Source organism: Chondrus crispus, genomic scaffold (genome assembly GCF_000350225.1).
Source record: "Chondrus crispus Stackhouse genomic scaffold, scaffold_20, whole genome shotgun sequence".
NCBI lineage: Eukaryota > Rhodophyta > Florideophyceae > Gigartinales > Gigartinaceae > Chondrus > Chondrus crispus.
In genome coordinates this window covers 371,614-385,801 of record NW_005179090.1, presented here as the reverse complement: position 1 = coordinate 385,801, position 14,188 = coordinate 371,614, and the positions used below count along the sequence as shown (strand labels likewise).

Below are 14,188 nucleotides of genomic sequence, written 5' to 3'. Positions count from 1 at the left end.
AGCAAACGTGCTTTCCGTCTCATGCGATTGCTGTCGCGCCGTAGCGACAGCGTCGTACGCTTCACCTAGCAAGTCGTCCGTGAGGTAGCGTTTCAAGAATTGATTCACGAGCCCCGGCCAGCTCACGTCGTCGTGGAGCTGGCCGGCGCGGAGGCCACGCATCGTATAACTCGTATACAGGCGCTCCGCGTCGCGCTCGAGGAAGTGCGCGAGGACTCGTACCGCAACACCTTCGGTCAGGTGTTGCGAGTTGAAGGTGATTCGGATATCCTTCAAGAACGGCAGCAGCTGGATCGGGTCGGTACCGTCGAAGCTGCGCATCGTGGGACGGATCCCACGACAACGTTGGACGTACTTCGCGATCCGTCCCGCGTCACCCGAGGTAACGAGCCTCGAGGTGTTATCCAAGCGGTACATACGATAGTCAGCAACGGCGCTGAACTCTTGGATCATCGTATGTACCGGCTCGAGCCCGGGTTCAGCGGGACCCAGCGTGCCGAAGGAGGTAACCGGTAGCGTACGGACGTCTACCGGACCTGGATGCTCGGCGTAACTCGCCGGCGGGTAGCCGGCCCAGCGGGGATCGACGGAGAACATCGGTTCTCCGGGTCCGCGGGCGGCTCCTCCACGGTCCTTTTCGTCCGCGTACGATACGCGGTCCACTTGCCGCCTACTTCCGGCGATAGGCGGCAAGGCTTGGGTCTCAGACGCGAAGTTCGCGTCTATCGGAGGACGGCTTCCTTCTGCAGTCCGACTGGTAGCTGCACCAGTCGGACGCCAACCCTCGGGATCGGCGGCGCTCGGAGGTACGGTACCACCGGGCCCTCTCGAGGGGGCTCCGGGTAGCCTTTCGGCCATGGTACGTTCCATGTCACGAGCACGCCGACGAGTGGCGTCGAGCTCAGCGGAGAGGTGCGCGAACGCACCCAATTGCTCTGCGGACGGAGAGGTTCGGTCCTCGGGTCGTCTCACCGAGGTCGGCCTCTCAGGACGACCTTGCCCGGACGGTCCGGGCGAGGCGAAACGGGAGTCTTCGACGAGCACGATCCGCGAGTGTAACTCGTCGATCAGTGCTCGGAGATTCTCTAAGGACTGCGTCACTCTATCGAACCTCCCTTCACGCAGGGAGCGGAGTTCGGCCATACATCGAGTGTATACATGGTCCGATACATCGATCCGAAGGGAAGTACGGACTTCCTCGATGTATTCGGCTATGCGTTCGAACATCGCCGCCGCTCTTTCCTCGGAGGAACCGAGCGACGGTTCGCGGTCACGAGGACCTGCGTCGCCGTCGCCCGACGGGGCGGATGGGGACTGCACAGCGGCCGGACTCAGATCCGCCGCTTCGGAGCGGATCGAGGGCTCAAACTCTTGGCTCATCTCGACGCGACCGGTTCGCGGAGGGAAGCGGAAGTCTTCTCGGAGATCGGACTCCAGGGTCTTCTAGGTCGGGAGACCACTGTAGCATAAACACCCCCAACGGAGAGGGGGTGTATGCACAGCTCGACGTAGACCCCGTCCGAACGGGAAGACGGGGGTGAAGCGGGACACCAGCTAACGGCACCGGGCAGCGGGCCCGGGTAGCGTGGTAGAGCGGGAACGCAGAGGACGCCGGTACGCGCGGGCGGTTCGACGCCTCGACGCCCCGGCGCGGTACTGGGTAACGATCCAGTACCGACGGGCGGAGGCGGAGCCGACTCGTGGGCGTACCGCGCGCGTCCTCAACTCGCGCTCGGTGCCGCTCTAAGGTAGTTAGCGAGCGCTACCTTAGAATAAGCGGGAAGTCGGACCTTGACGGTCGGTGGGTGACAAGTCCGTGCTTGTCTTCCTCCACCGCCGCCGGTCCGCTCCATATTTAATGTACATAATAACCTATCATAATAGTACAGTACCGATGTACTGTAGCGACGTACTGTAGCGGTCGGTCGACACTGTAATACTGTCAGCCATCGGGGCTGACAGTACACGTGTGCGTGTGCGCTCTTCGGTCCCGCGCGTACACGTGTACACGTGCGCCCCCTGTACTCGGGGGTACACGTAGTGGTACTGTAGAGCATCGAGCTCTACAGTAACCGATCCGATTCGGAGTTGATCTAATCTAAAATAAAGCCCCAGGGGGGGGTTATACTACAACCCCTCGAAAACGTACCGGTACAACACCTCTCGAAACGTACCTGTACATCACCCCTCAAAAACGTACCTGTGCAGCACCCCTCGAAAACGTAGCGGGAGGGGGGGCACCTCTCTAAAACGTACCTGTACAGTACACCTCGAAAACGTACCGGCACAGCACCCCTGAAAAATGTACCTGTGCAGCACCTCTCGAAAACGTACCCATGCAGCATCTTCGAAAACGGACCTGTGCGGCACCCCTCGAAAACGTACCCGTGCAGCATCTTCGAAAACGGACCTGTGCGGCACCCCTCCAAAACGTACCTGTGCAGCACCTCTCGAAAACGTACCTGTACAGCACCCCTCGAAATTGTACCTGTGCAGCACCTCTCGAAAACGTACCTGTACAGCACCCCTCGAAATTGTACCTGTGCAGCACCCCCCGAAAACGTACCGGCACAACACCCCTCGAAAACGTACTTGTGCCGCACTCTCGAAAACGTACCCGGACAGCATCCCTCGAAAACGTACTTGTGCAGCACACGGCGAAAACGTACCTGTGCAGCACCAATATGAGAATATGATAACCAGTAATTGGCAATTATGCACTACTCGTAAAATGGTGCGTTTTTGAAGGTTGTTGAATGGAAGCGTGTCTTGCCGCTGATGGTTGAGCTGGAAAGCAGTGGCCAAAACTACGCGAGTTGCGCTGTTTTGATAGTGCCTGGCTTTTGAATGTCTTCGAATGAGCAAGTCTAGCAGTTTATTCAATTAAACAGTTCGATTCAGTGGTGAGGAAACGGACGTTTTAGCAATTAGGTCGGGAATAGTTATAGTTAGTCTGTATCCGCGTACAGTAGTTTCACGATAAGACGAACCCCTGATGAGGGCAAAATCGCGATAAAAGAATCCGGGAACGGTCCCCCGGTGTCGGAGACCGCCACAAATAAACAAAAAATAGCCTCAGTTCCGTTCACGATAAGCGAAACCGCTTGAACGGATCAAAACATATCTAGAAAACCGTTACAACATTGAGGACTAAGACAAAACACCATATAAACCGCCCTACTGCAGTCCGGACTCTTGAATTTACTAAGCGCTTCTTTTGTTTTTTTCTCACACCGTCCGTCATCGCAATTCATTTTCCAGACCACAAAAATGGGTTACACAATGAACCTTCTGCAGAAAAGAAAGGTTGTCGCTGAGATAGAGCGGCCACAAAAAGCAGGACTCAATGCTTCGCAGCGTGCTCTTGCTGCATGGGCCCACAACGAAATTAAAATCCCATCTTTGCCGAGTAAAGCCGCTATGTCTCGCCTTTTTGCGCAACAAGAGAGCCTCTCTGCCCTACCATGCCGCCACCCCTTTAAAGTTAAACGTTTAAAGCAAGGCAAAAATCACGCGGCTGAACAAGCACTATTCGAGTGGATATGTGTGCAACAAAATCGACGCGTCAATATTAATGGAAATTATTCGTGAGAAAGCCAAACGACTGCAACAACTCAATAATGAGAGACGCTCCGACGACCTCAAAAGCTCTCTTAAATTTTCGCTGGGGTGACTTGATAATTTTAAGCGCCGCTGGAATCTACGCTCGTTTAAATCATACAGGGAATCGGTAGACGCTGATGAACATGCAATGCAGGATGCGCTCCCTAAGATAAAGGACATCATTAGTTCTTATGGCAGAACGGACATATTTAATGCTGATGAGTGCGGCTTATTTTATTCTATGCCACTGGACCGTACTGTGGCATTGGAACCTCTCCGGGGGCCCAAAAAAGCCAAAAATCGCATCACGTTTATGATATGCGCCAATGCAGATGGGTCAGATAAATACGAGCTCATGATAATTGGGTCATCTAAAAACCCGCGTATGTTTAAAAAAAATCTGGCCTTGAGCTTGGCTTCGATTACCATTCTAACAAGAAGGCATGGATGACGACTTTTTTTTATAGAATGGCTTCAACGCTTTCAAACATTCGTGGCTAAAGATCCAGAGCGCAAAGTGGTTTTGCTCATCGATAACTGCAGCGCACATGCTACAGTTGAGACGCTGCCGTCTCTACCTAATGTTCGCGTGATCTATTTACCTCCCAACTGCACGTCAAAAATTCAACCTATGGACGCTGGGGTAATTGCAGCACTCAAAGTAAGGTATAAACGCATGCATATGGAACGAGCTTCGGACAATGTCGACGCAGAGGTTAAAAATATACAAGGTGGATGTTCTTACAGCCATGATATGGTTCAAAAGGGCATGGGAAGAGCTTCCTAGTGATGTAATTGCTAATTGTTGGAGGCACTGTGGTTTGATTTCCGCTGTGGAAGATGTTGCTATAGAATCAAGGGAACGGGTGTTATTATCAGGCCTTGAAAGCCAGATCGGGGAGTTAGTTACACAGAGGCGGCGGCTTAGTGTTGCCGATTTATTGAATCCGGAAGAGGAGGATGACTGCATACAGTGTGTAGGTAATCAAGAGCTAATTGATTCAGCAATAGCAGATGATCCACCAGAGGAGGAGGGGCTTGAAGATCGAGACGCCCTTCCTGGAAGTGCAGAACAGCTGCGGGCGCTGGGGCTGACGAAAAGGATTGCGACATGTGCGGGTTTCGATAATTTCGCTTTTTTGTGCGCGATGCGTAATTTGCAACGGTTCGTCCGGTTGGAGGCGGATCAGGGCGCGAAACAGACCACCATTGATATGTTTTTCAATTAAATTTTAGTCGAATGTTGTAATTGGCTGAGAATCATCGGTATGATAAGCTTTGATAACGGGAACCCCGCGATAAAAGGAACCGGACCCCTTCTCCCAACTCGTTCCTTTTATCGCGAAACTACTGTAACATATTTTTGGTGTAATTGTTTTGGGTGTAATTATTATTAGGAACAGTAACACGTGTACAGTACAGTAGTGCATTCGTAATCTCCGCGATGGTCTTCTCCTTCAGCCGGAGAGGAAGTCAGGGAAAGGGAGGACGCAGCAGGACGGCAGAGTTGCGGGCGAGTCTTCGACATCTGTGGCCAACGTCGACTCGGTGTTAATCGAAAACACTCATCTGTACGCTAACGGTACTCCGTTTCCATAAAAGGCAAAGTAGCCGACTTTCCTTACCCCCTTACCCGAATCCATCGGTCGCCCAGTTTAGCCCATCCCTCAGTCGGCCTCCGACAGCTCCGCCGCACCGGCTTACCACCCGCCTCGAAGATCCATCACACCGCGTTCACACCGCTTTCACACCGAATGGCAACACGCCCGCCGACGCCCGCCAAAACCGGGTCCCCTCCCACAGATCCTTTTCGGGGAATATAAATATTTCCTACATCCCACGCCCGCCGCCCCCACGCACCATCTTTGTCTACATGGCTCCGTGGCTCACTGCCTGCCGCATCGCTTTCGCCGTTTCGCTGCCAACTCAGCGCGCGCGTCACGTGCTGCGACCCACATGCCGCGCGCTGCCGCGGCGGCGCGTGGCGCTGCGCGCCTGCGTTACGCAGCAAAGTATCGCCCCCGCGCTCGCGGTGCTGCGCCGCGCCGCCGACTCGCAGCGCCTGGACGTGGCGCGGCTCAACTCCCTCGTGCGCCTGGCGGATCTGTTGTTGAGCGAGAGCAAGCGGTACAACCTCACGGCGATCCGCACGCGCGATGCCGTGCTGCTCAAGCACATCGTGGACGCGCTGAGCCTGCTACCGGCGCTGGACGCGGAGGCCGCTGCCGCGCCCGGCGCGCTGCGTGTCGTCGACGTCGGCACGGGTGCGGGGTTCCCAGGGCTCGTCCTCGCCATCACGAGACCGCAGTGGGACGTCACGCTGCTCGAGGCCGCGCGCAAGAAGACACGCTTCCACGACATTGTGGAGCGCGAGCCCTGCGCAACGTCACGTCCGTGTGGGGGAGGGCAGAGGAGATCGGGCAGAGTAAGATGCATCGGGGGCGGTATGACGCGGCCGTGGCACGGTCGTTGGCGGAAATGCGTGTTTGCTGTGAACTGTGCGTGCCGCTGGCAAAGGTGGGGGCGTGTTTTTCGTGCAGAAGAGCGTGGGCGCGGGCGCCGAGGAGATCGCCGCCGCGAAGGAGGCCATGAGAAGGCTGGGCGGGAAGCTGGAAGGTGTGCACAAGGCGTGGCTGTGGGAATGGATGCACGGGCAGGGGGAAGAGGCGGAAGAGATTGACAGAAGAAAGAAGTGTATTGTGGGCGTAAGAAAGGTGAAGGCAACGCCACGGGCGTTTCCGAGGTTGCCGGGGGTGCCGAAGAAGACGCCTTCGCGAGACCGCGAATAGGTTTGCGAAGAGAGAAGGGCGTCGGGAGACCGGAGAGAGGAAATATGTTGATTGAGAGATGTGTCAGGGAATAGGAGCACATGGGTGAAAAGCACACCGAACATTGCAAGGGGCGTACATGGACGTCTTGCGAGAAGAAGAGCGCAGGCATGTCGCGAAATGCACAGTTCGCTGTGGCAATGTGACATACGAAGAAGTTGCAGAGCGGCCCCGATCGCGAGTTTTAACGCCATTGAGAATTGGTTTATCTCGAGACATTGAGCAAGGTTTCTTAACGATGAGAATGGTTTTTGTGCTCAGCGGACACAACATCGCATTCCACACGCCCAGAGGCAGCAATGCATGCGCCGGTGCAAATTGCAAATGTGAACGACTCTTCGGGCGTCCCTCTCAGCTGGCATCTAACTATCTTCGGGTATCTTTTTACTATGTTCGTCGAGTACAGGTGAAATGACTGCACGGTACAGTATGTGCCTTAGAGAATAACGAATCGTAACACTCTGAGCTTCAGGAAGACGCCTCAAATGCCGCGTTGGTCACCATCAAAGCCCTCATCGAGAAGCCATATAGCCGCCCTCAAATACGCGGCGCAGGGTACTTGTGCCAACCTCTGACGCCCCTGGCATGAAAACCACGGAATCAAGATACCTAGCCTTTGGCGGCCTAGAATGACAATCCACTTCAGCGCACCTTATTGCAAGAGCTCCTTCCACTGTAGGGCTGGCGGTAGCCGGGCGGGCACTTTTTGCATGTCGCCCTACTAGTTGCACCTGCCCTGTCTCCATATGATTCGGGCGGACACTCAAAGCAGCTTCTCTTTCCAGCATTTGGCTGATAGTCTCCTTGAGAGCATGTATAGCAGGAGCTTCGTCCGCTGTAGTTTTGGTACGTTCCAGGCGCACACTTATTGCACGTTGCCCGACTAGTCGCGCCTGCTTTCCTCCCATACGATCCGGGCGGACATTCAAAGCAGCTTCTCTTTCCTGCCTTTGGTTGATAGTCTCCTTGAGAGCACGTATAGCAGGAGCTTCGTCCGCTGTAGTTTTGATACGTTCCAGGCGCACACTTCTTGCACGTCGTCCTACTAGTTGCACCTGCCCTGCTGCCATACGATCCAGGCGGACATTCAAAGCAGCTTCTCTTTCCTGCCTTTGGTTGATAGTCTCCTTGAGAGCACGTATAGCAGGAGCTTCGTCCGCTGTAGTTTTGATACGTTCCAGGCGCACACTTTTTGCATGTAGCCGCGCTAGTTGCGCCTTCCCATCTCCCAAACGACCCGGACGGACATTCACGACAACTTGTCTTGCCTGTTTCTGGTTGATAGTCCCCCTGGCGACAGGTGTAGCAGGAGCTTCGTCCACCGTAGCTTTGGTAGGTACCCTTAGGACAAACCAAACATGACTTCTTTCCTGTATCAGGTTGGAAGCTGCCGGCGGGGCAGTCCCTGCAAGGCTCTGCCCCAGTCGAGCTTACAGTTCCTGGAGGGCAGAGGTCTCGGGCATTGGCGCCATGCCACAGAGGAAGCAAGAAAAGCAGGACGTATAATGTCGTACTGGTCATTCTGGTAGAGAGGGCCATGTCTGGATTGAGATGTGCAGTGGTGGTGTGAATGATCTTTGAGGGAGGTGTCGATGTAGATCGGATGGCAACTGAAGAATGTGGCGTCTTGCTCACACCAAGTGAAGAGGGAGTGAAAGCGGAGCAAGGCGCGGCTCTTATGTATTGCTAGCAGTGCTGTGCGTTACTTTTTGTTTCTGCGAAGTCTTCGCGCCGCCAGCCCATTAACACATGCTGGCCCTTACGGCCTAGACGTGCTGTACCTCGTTGATTCTCTGCCCCACGAGGACTTCACATGTGTTCAAGTGGCGAGTGCCAGGCCTGATGTCAGGATTGTCAACAATCCTCTAACTCCCTAATGGTCGGGGGTATGTCCCAGCGAAGATATGCCCCGAGTACGAGTACAATACTTGGCTATGTACGCACTGTGTGTCGCCTCCTTCAGCCTCACTTGGTCTCCTGCTGGCAGTGCGCCCAGAGATTAGGCATCTAAGATTTGGAAACCATGCAGGATAATCATGTAATGGTCTTCAGTTGGTAAGAAGCCATTTAATTCTGAATGCGTAAGCTCCCTATTATACACAAATTTTGTAAGCAATTCAAGGGCTACAGAAAAAGGCAGGGCAGAGAGTACAGACGACGACTGATGGATGCATTGCGTACTTTCTTGATACTGTACGTAGGTGCAATTGCAAAATGGATACGGTGTGGCACGAATACTGTACTTTCGTACTTGTACAGTAACTGTAATCAACTGAAGGCGGTGAGCTGCATTTTTGCGACGTGAGATGGAGGAAATCACGATGGAGCCTCCTCCGTTCCCATCGATGTCCCTTATCCCTCTTCCCGCCATGCTCGCTCCTGCGACCCCATCCTATTGTTGTCTCTGCTCTGGGAATGGCGTGGTGTGGTATAGACGTACTGTAACACCACATGCCAACCTGGCGCATCGTCACTCTGGTGAAGCGCGTCTTCACGCCAGGCACATAAAGCTTTAACATGTCCGCCAGGCTACGCAGAGTCTAGATGGCACGTGTCCTTATTTGAGGTTGCTTTCATGATAAGAAAAGAAAGATACCCTCTCCATAACACATGGCTCCCGCGAAGCGAATGTATGGACAAAAAAAGTAGAGAGCTTACCCAGCACGATTACCCAGCACGATTTTTACAGGGTTTAGGAAAGAAGCAGTCACAGAATTCTGAAATTCAAACGTGAAGAAGAGTGCGTCGTTGTGGATGGTTCTCGCTAAGTCTCAACAAATACATTGCTCAAGCGACGTAAGAGTTTACCGTAAGCAATGCCGTAGCAATTCCTTTGCTGTGCAGCGAAGATAGGACGTCGCTGAGTCCGACTGCATCCTGCAGTCATGCAGTACAACTAACCCGAAGTACAGTACCTTTGTTCTCCTGAGATGAAATGCGTTCAGCGTCAATCTACAGATCTCTTTAGTGTCTGCTTAACTGTACAAGTACTGTACAATACTTCTGGTGTGGCATATAAAGGCTTATGTTTCGTGCCATTACTCTAGGAGGTGCACGCACAGCCAACACTGCTTTCATCCATCCCCGGACTCTCTTGGTCCTGACGTGATCTCTCAGGTCTGAGAAGCTGCCAGTTGCACATATCTAATGGGTGTACTAGACCACTAGACCTTTGTCTGTAACTGAGACAAAGGCCTACTAGACCTTTGTCTCAGTTACAGACATACAGCGAAGTTAGTAGATCTTTTACAAATACCCTCACCGAATAGTGGACCTTTGTCACTGTTAGAAGAGCATTGTCGACAAAATTGTTCGCAAATACAGTAGGCCCAACACACCTAAAACTATCCCGTGTACAATACCGTAGGATGCCAAATTCTGCGGCCGTATAAACCTGGTTAATTGACTTGGAAACCGTTTGCAGAATATTTGTATGACATACCTGCATTTATGGGTTTTGGCAAGTAAACTTTAAATTGGTAATTCATCCGCCTGTCCTCGGCTATGAACTGTGATGCAAAGAACACCGATGCCTCCCTCCTCCTGTGGAGAGGGGGCCGACTGTGGCTTTCATGTGTGCGTGTCTGATGTGCCCTAACAGCAGTGCCTCATCTACTGTGCTTTCATAGCCCTGCATGGAACCACATGGCCAAACTGTGGAGCGGTTGCAGTATCAATTCGCTTCATATCTTCCACGAACTAAAGCGATGACTTCCACAATGATGTTGGCATATGCCGACAACGCTGATAAAGTCGCAAAACCGTTGCAAGAGATCTCTCTAAAATCCACTGGTGAATGGGCACTCACCCTATAACATCCGTTGACACTCTCAGGGCAGTCTCACATATAAACTGGTTCCATCTCTTAAATGCGTTCTCAAGTTGTGACTCTGCCAGTCGTAAACAAGACATTGAGCAAAAACAAAACCATTCACGCAAGAAATAAAAACATCCTGTCGACTCAACCTGCCCTGCTTTGTGCCAATATTCCGACGTCTGCTTGCCTAGCATCTTCTCCCAGTCTTTCAAATGGAGCTCCACAACCCATCTCATCGACCTTCAGCGCCTCTGCCAGCTTTTCCAGAATCATCCTCTCCTGCTTCGCAACCTCCCCCATCCGCCGTTGTCACCTTTACCGCCGCCTCAATGAGCAACTGCTTCTCAATGTCTCCCAAGTGCCTTTCCTGCTCTCTCACTTTTCCCAGCATATCGTCCAGCGCCCTCTTCTTCATGTATTTGGAAATGCTTTCCAGTTCTTTTCCACCCGCGTCCGCGGGAGTTCCGCACTCATAACGCCCCTGCACGCATCTTGCCACTCGGCGATTTCACTCTCATTGACATTCCCATCCTCCATTGCTACGCACAAACATACTTCGACTAGCGAGTTGTCAAAATCTTGCGTTTGCTTGCCTCCGGCCTGAACGGCCCAAGGGTAGTCGAGAGATGTTGCGCTGCCGCGAGAAATCGCAGCTGAATCGAGGGTCAAGCTCGCACCTGATTGACGGAGCGGACATGCTGTCGAAGGAATGGAATGTGAACAGGTCTACCAGCTACTTCGAGCGGGGGCGTGCATGAGCAGGGCTAAAGGCATCTGCTTCGATTACGCTCCCGCCTGGAGGTCAGGGTTCGGGGCGGCCAGGAGTATGGCTGGGTGTATCAGTTTCGGTACGGACCGGGATTGGGACACCACCACGCCCGTGGACGTGTTGTTGCTCCTGCAACTCCGCGCGCACCCTAGGTTTGCGCTTGGCAACATGTCTCGCGACGACATAAGCGACGACTACCCTGCGGCCGGAACCTAACCGGCACGTCGTGGGCCCCGGGTGATATGACGCTGAACAGCATCGCCGCAAACGTGGGGGCGGCGACAACGCTGTAGCATTTCGAGGGCTGCGACGGCGTGCGCGACATGTTCGCGGTCGCAGCGCTGGGGCCGGAGGTTGAGGCCGCGGGTGCTGGGATGTGCGGGTTTGCGATGGAGTCGGATGTCGAGGGAGCGTGGTGTTCGTCGAGGAGATGCAAAAAATGGCGGCATGCGGATGGATGAAATGGACACGGTGGGGGGAAGAGGCAAGTCGGGCGGATGTCATCGGTTTCTACGGGTTAGCTCATTTCTGAGGTTGCGTTCAAAACGCGTACGGCCTGCGAAGGTGGTCCGGTGGTTCCACAGGGCACTCTAAACGGGGGACTAATGAGTCCAAAAAAGTGGAGGTACTTTGACATTTGGCAGCTCTCAAGTCTGGACCGCTACAGGGAGTTGTGATTCTGTTCCTCACCTTCACAAATGGAAAAAGCCGCCTCTGGTAATACGTACATACGGGTACTGTATGAGTCAATGTTGACTCATACAGTATGTACGTATTACAGCACAGCAGAGTACATGATTGTCAACAGTCATGTACTCTGCTGTGCTGTACACTGTACCACTCTGCTGTACCGTTGTCAAGTTGTTTGCGTGTACCGTACCCTTCGAGGGTACCGTGCCCTTGGGAAGGGTACTGTACACGTATAGAAGATCCCGTAATGCTATTGTTGTAAAATCGTTGCTTGTCATACCAACGGAAATCGTATGTTGGTATGGCTGACTCCCTTCTGTCTACAGTAAGGCTGGTCGTGTCCGTGGTCGTTGCGATGTATTCAGCACTTGGCTGGCGTGTTTCGGTCTGCTCTACCCACTGCCCGGACTCTTTTCTTTGGACTATCGTACTCTACAGTCGGTGACAACTCGCAAAATATGCTGCATTTTGACATTTATGATAAAATTTAACATTGCCGTCGACCTCGCCAAAGTGGCCACTTTCCACGCCAAGGTCCACTTTTTCCTGGCACCTCGGGCTTATAGGACGGCTACGTCCCATTTACCTCTCCCAGCCCTGCGGCGTGCCGCACACCAGGATCGAGTCAATGACTGCCAATCAACGAACGTGATAACCGCGCAGCAAGGGTTTTCGTCTCCTAATGGAGACAGAGCGCAAGGTTGAAGCAGACCCGACCGGTAGCGCCACAAGGACCAGTCCACCGTGATTCGCGTGTAAGACATGTAACTTGAAGACTCCAAGCCTTTCAGTCCGATTATCCATATCGCAGTTACTAATGCGGGCCAATGTTGACACGGGGGACCGTTTAAACCCCTTTGCCAGACTTGACAAGTCTCGACAAAATGTAATTCACCTGTGCACATATTGCAGAGACAACACAATTGGCTGGAAAGTCATTTCGAACCCCAGAAAGTATAGTCCCTCAGCAGCGGCTAGGGCCCTCAAACGATGGTCATCGAGATTGAAGACAGAAGTCAAGAGCTCCATCAATCACATCTGTTTTATTTGTTCGACAATGGAAAAAGGAGCGGAGACGGAGATTCAGAACTCCACCGAGGATCGTAGACCAAAGCGCAGTCCGACAGTGGATTGGACACTGTTCAATGTCTGCGGAGCTTCGAAAGAAACGCGCGAAATATTCACGGATGAGTTTAAACGCCTATCCGACTGCAGCGCTGTAACTAATGGAACTTTACTTAACAATCCCTCAGGGCACCGTCTGTGCTATCTTCACCTGAACTACAGTAGATATTCCCAGCACAAAGTTAAAGAATTGGACAAGTCCAGTCTGGGATCCCAACGGGGGCTTTGTATCTTCAGGGGTACTGGTTGTTCAGGGGAATGCAGACGACTTCGAAAGCTTCCTGTCGTGGACAGTGGCAATATTGACAAAATTGCAAAGTACCTTCGCCTGGATGAAAACATTTTATTGCAAAGCGACAACACGCTGAACGCAGACCAAGTCATGCGGAAATACGCGTGCACTGGTTGCAGGTACAGCATAACGGATGGACAGAGAGAATATATTCCAAATGTATCATTTGCAAGTATAGAAAGCTCATTGGATATTTGGCTGCTTCGCTGTGTCTTGTACGCTTTGGAAGTTGACGTATCGAAAAACGACATTGCATTGTTCAAACGGGAGGACGTTAGGGGCCTCACAAATATTGCCAGTTCCTTGCGGCAGTCCTCCGTAGTTTCAGATACATATCCCCCTGTTCGTATGCTCCGTTTTCCTGACGTCTCAAGAGGCCGGAAGGCTCTGTTAGCTGCGTATGAGCACCAGTCATCTTATTGATTTGGAAATGCCTACCTGTTTGATACACAATGACACGACTGATGGGAACTTAAACAGGAAGGGCGCCGATGAGGGTCCAAGGGTCTGGTTTTTCGACTTTGACAGCTCTTTCACAGGCCATCCTTTGCTTGATGTTGACTGGGACAACCGGGATATCCTAGAGGTTTATGCACAGGAAATAGACATAGCTGACGTTGACGGATTGTTTTGGTTGATTAGGAAAGTATTCTTCATGTTGCGCCGCTCGTAAAAGCATACAGATACTTGAACATGGTTAGGGAAGTGGAAGACGGTGCTCCCCGGGAAGACGCCCTTCACTGGCTAGAGGACAGTGTTCGTTCCTTGCTGCTGTGACCGAAGAAGGAAATGGTGACCACTTATTTTTGGGCTGAGTTGACGGGTACGACGGTGCAGTCTGAGACAAGCCGCTTTGCGCATGGCATCAGCAATATACGCTTTACACATGAGTACAAAAGAAGCTGCAAAAGTTTTAGCAGGAGCATCATAGTCAGGACGCCAGTAGAGGAGCCATTAATGTCCTCATAGCCGGGTGATGCATGCAAAACAAGAACTGAGTTGTTGTTTTGCATGCATCATCCGGCTTTATGAAACGTTTGTCCGTCTTCTGACAACGAGACGTA

At 52.6% G+C, this 14,188-nt stretch overlaps 3 protein-coding genes across 3 annotated transcripts; 2 read left to right on the top strand and 1 right to left on the bottom strand.

Moving 5' to 3' along the window:
- Nucleotides 1-5,918: 5,918 nt before the first annotated feature.
- Nucleotides 5,919-6,496, bottom strand: CHC_T00003777001 (hypothetical protein). Its single transcript, XM_005715436.1, has 2 exons — nucleotides 6,156-6,496; nucleotides 5,919-6,111 (listed from the first exon to the last, which is right to left on the bottom strand). The coding sequence occupies exons 1-2, from the start codon at nucleotides 6,494-6,496 to the stop codon at nucleotides 5,919-5,921; spliced, it is 534 nt and encodes a 177-aa protein (XP_005715493.1).
- A 6,718-nt stretch (nucleotides 6,497-13,214) lies between these two features.
- Nucleotides 13,215-13,547, top strand: CHC_T00003776001 (hypothetical protein). Its single transcript, XM_005715435.1, has one exon. It carries the CDS (start codon nucleotides 13,215-13,217, stop codon nucleotides 13,545-13,547), a length of 333 nt encoding a protein of 110 aa, XP_005715492.1.
- A 7-nt stretch (nucleotides 13,548-13,554) lies between these two features.
- On the top strand, nucleotides 13,555-13,797 carry CHC_T00003775001 (hypothetical protein). Its single transcript, XM_005715434.1, has one exon. It carries the CDS (start codon nucleotides 13,555-13,557, stop codon nucleotides 13,795-13,797), a length of 243 nt encoding a protein of 80 aa, XP_005715491.1.
- Nucleotides 13,798-14,188: the final 391 nt, after the last annotated feature.

What these genes read in the sequence shown, in the direction of transcription:
- CHC_T00003776001 (XM_005715435.1), top strand. Translation starts at nt 13,215, where the DNA reads ATGCGGAAATACGCGTGCACTGGTTGCAGGTACAGCATAACGGATGGA.
- CHC_T00003777001 (XM_005715436.1), bottom strand. Translation starts at nt 6,496, where the DNA reads ATGTTCGGTGTGCTTTTCACCCATGTGCTCCTATTCCCTGACACATCT. An exon ending in GCGATCTCCTCGGCGCCCGC is followed by an intron (nt 6,112 to 6,155) that starts GCCCACGCTCTT and finishes CACCTTTGCCAG; the next exon opens with CGGCACGCACAGTTCACAGC.
- CHC_T00003775001 (XM_005715434.1), top strand. Translation starts at nt 13,555, where the DNA reads ATGCCTACCTGTTTGATACACAATGACACGACTGATGGGAACTTAAAC.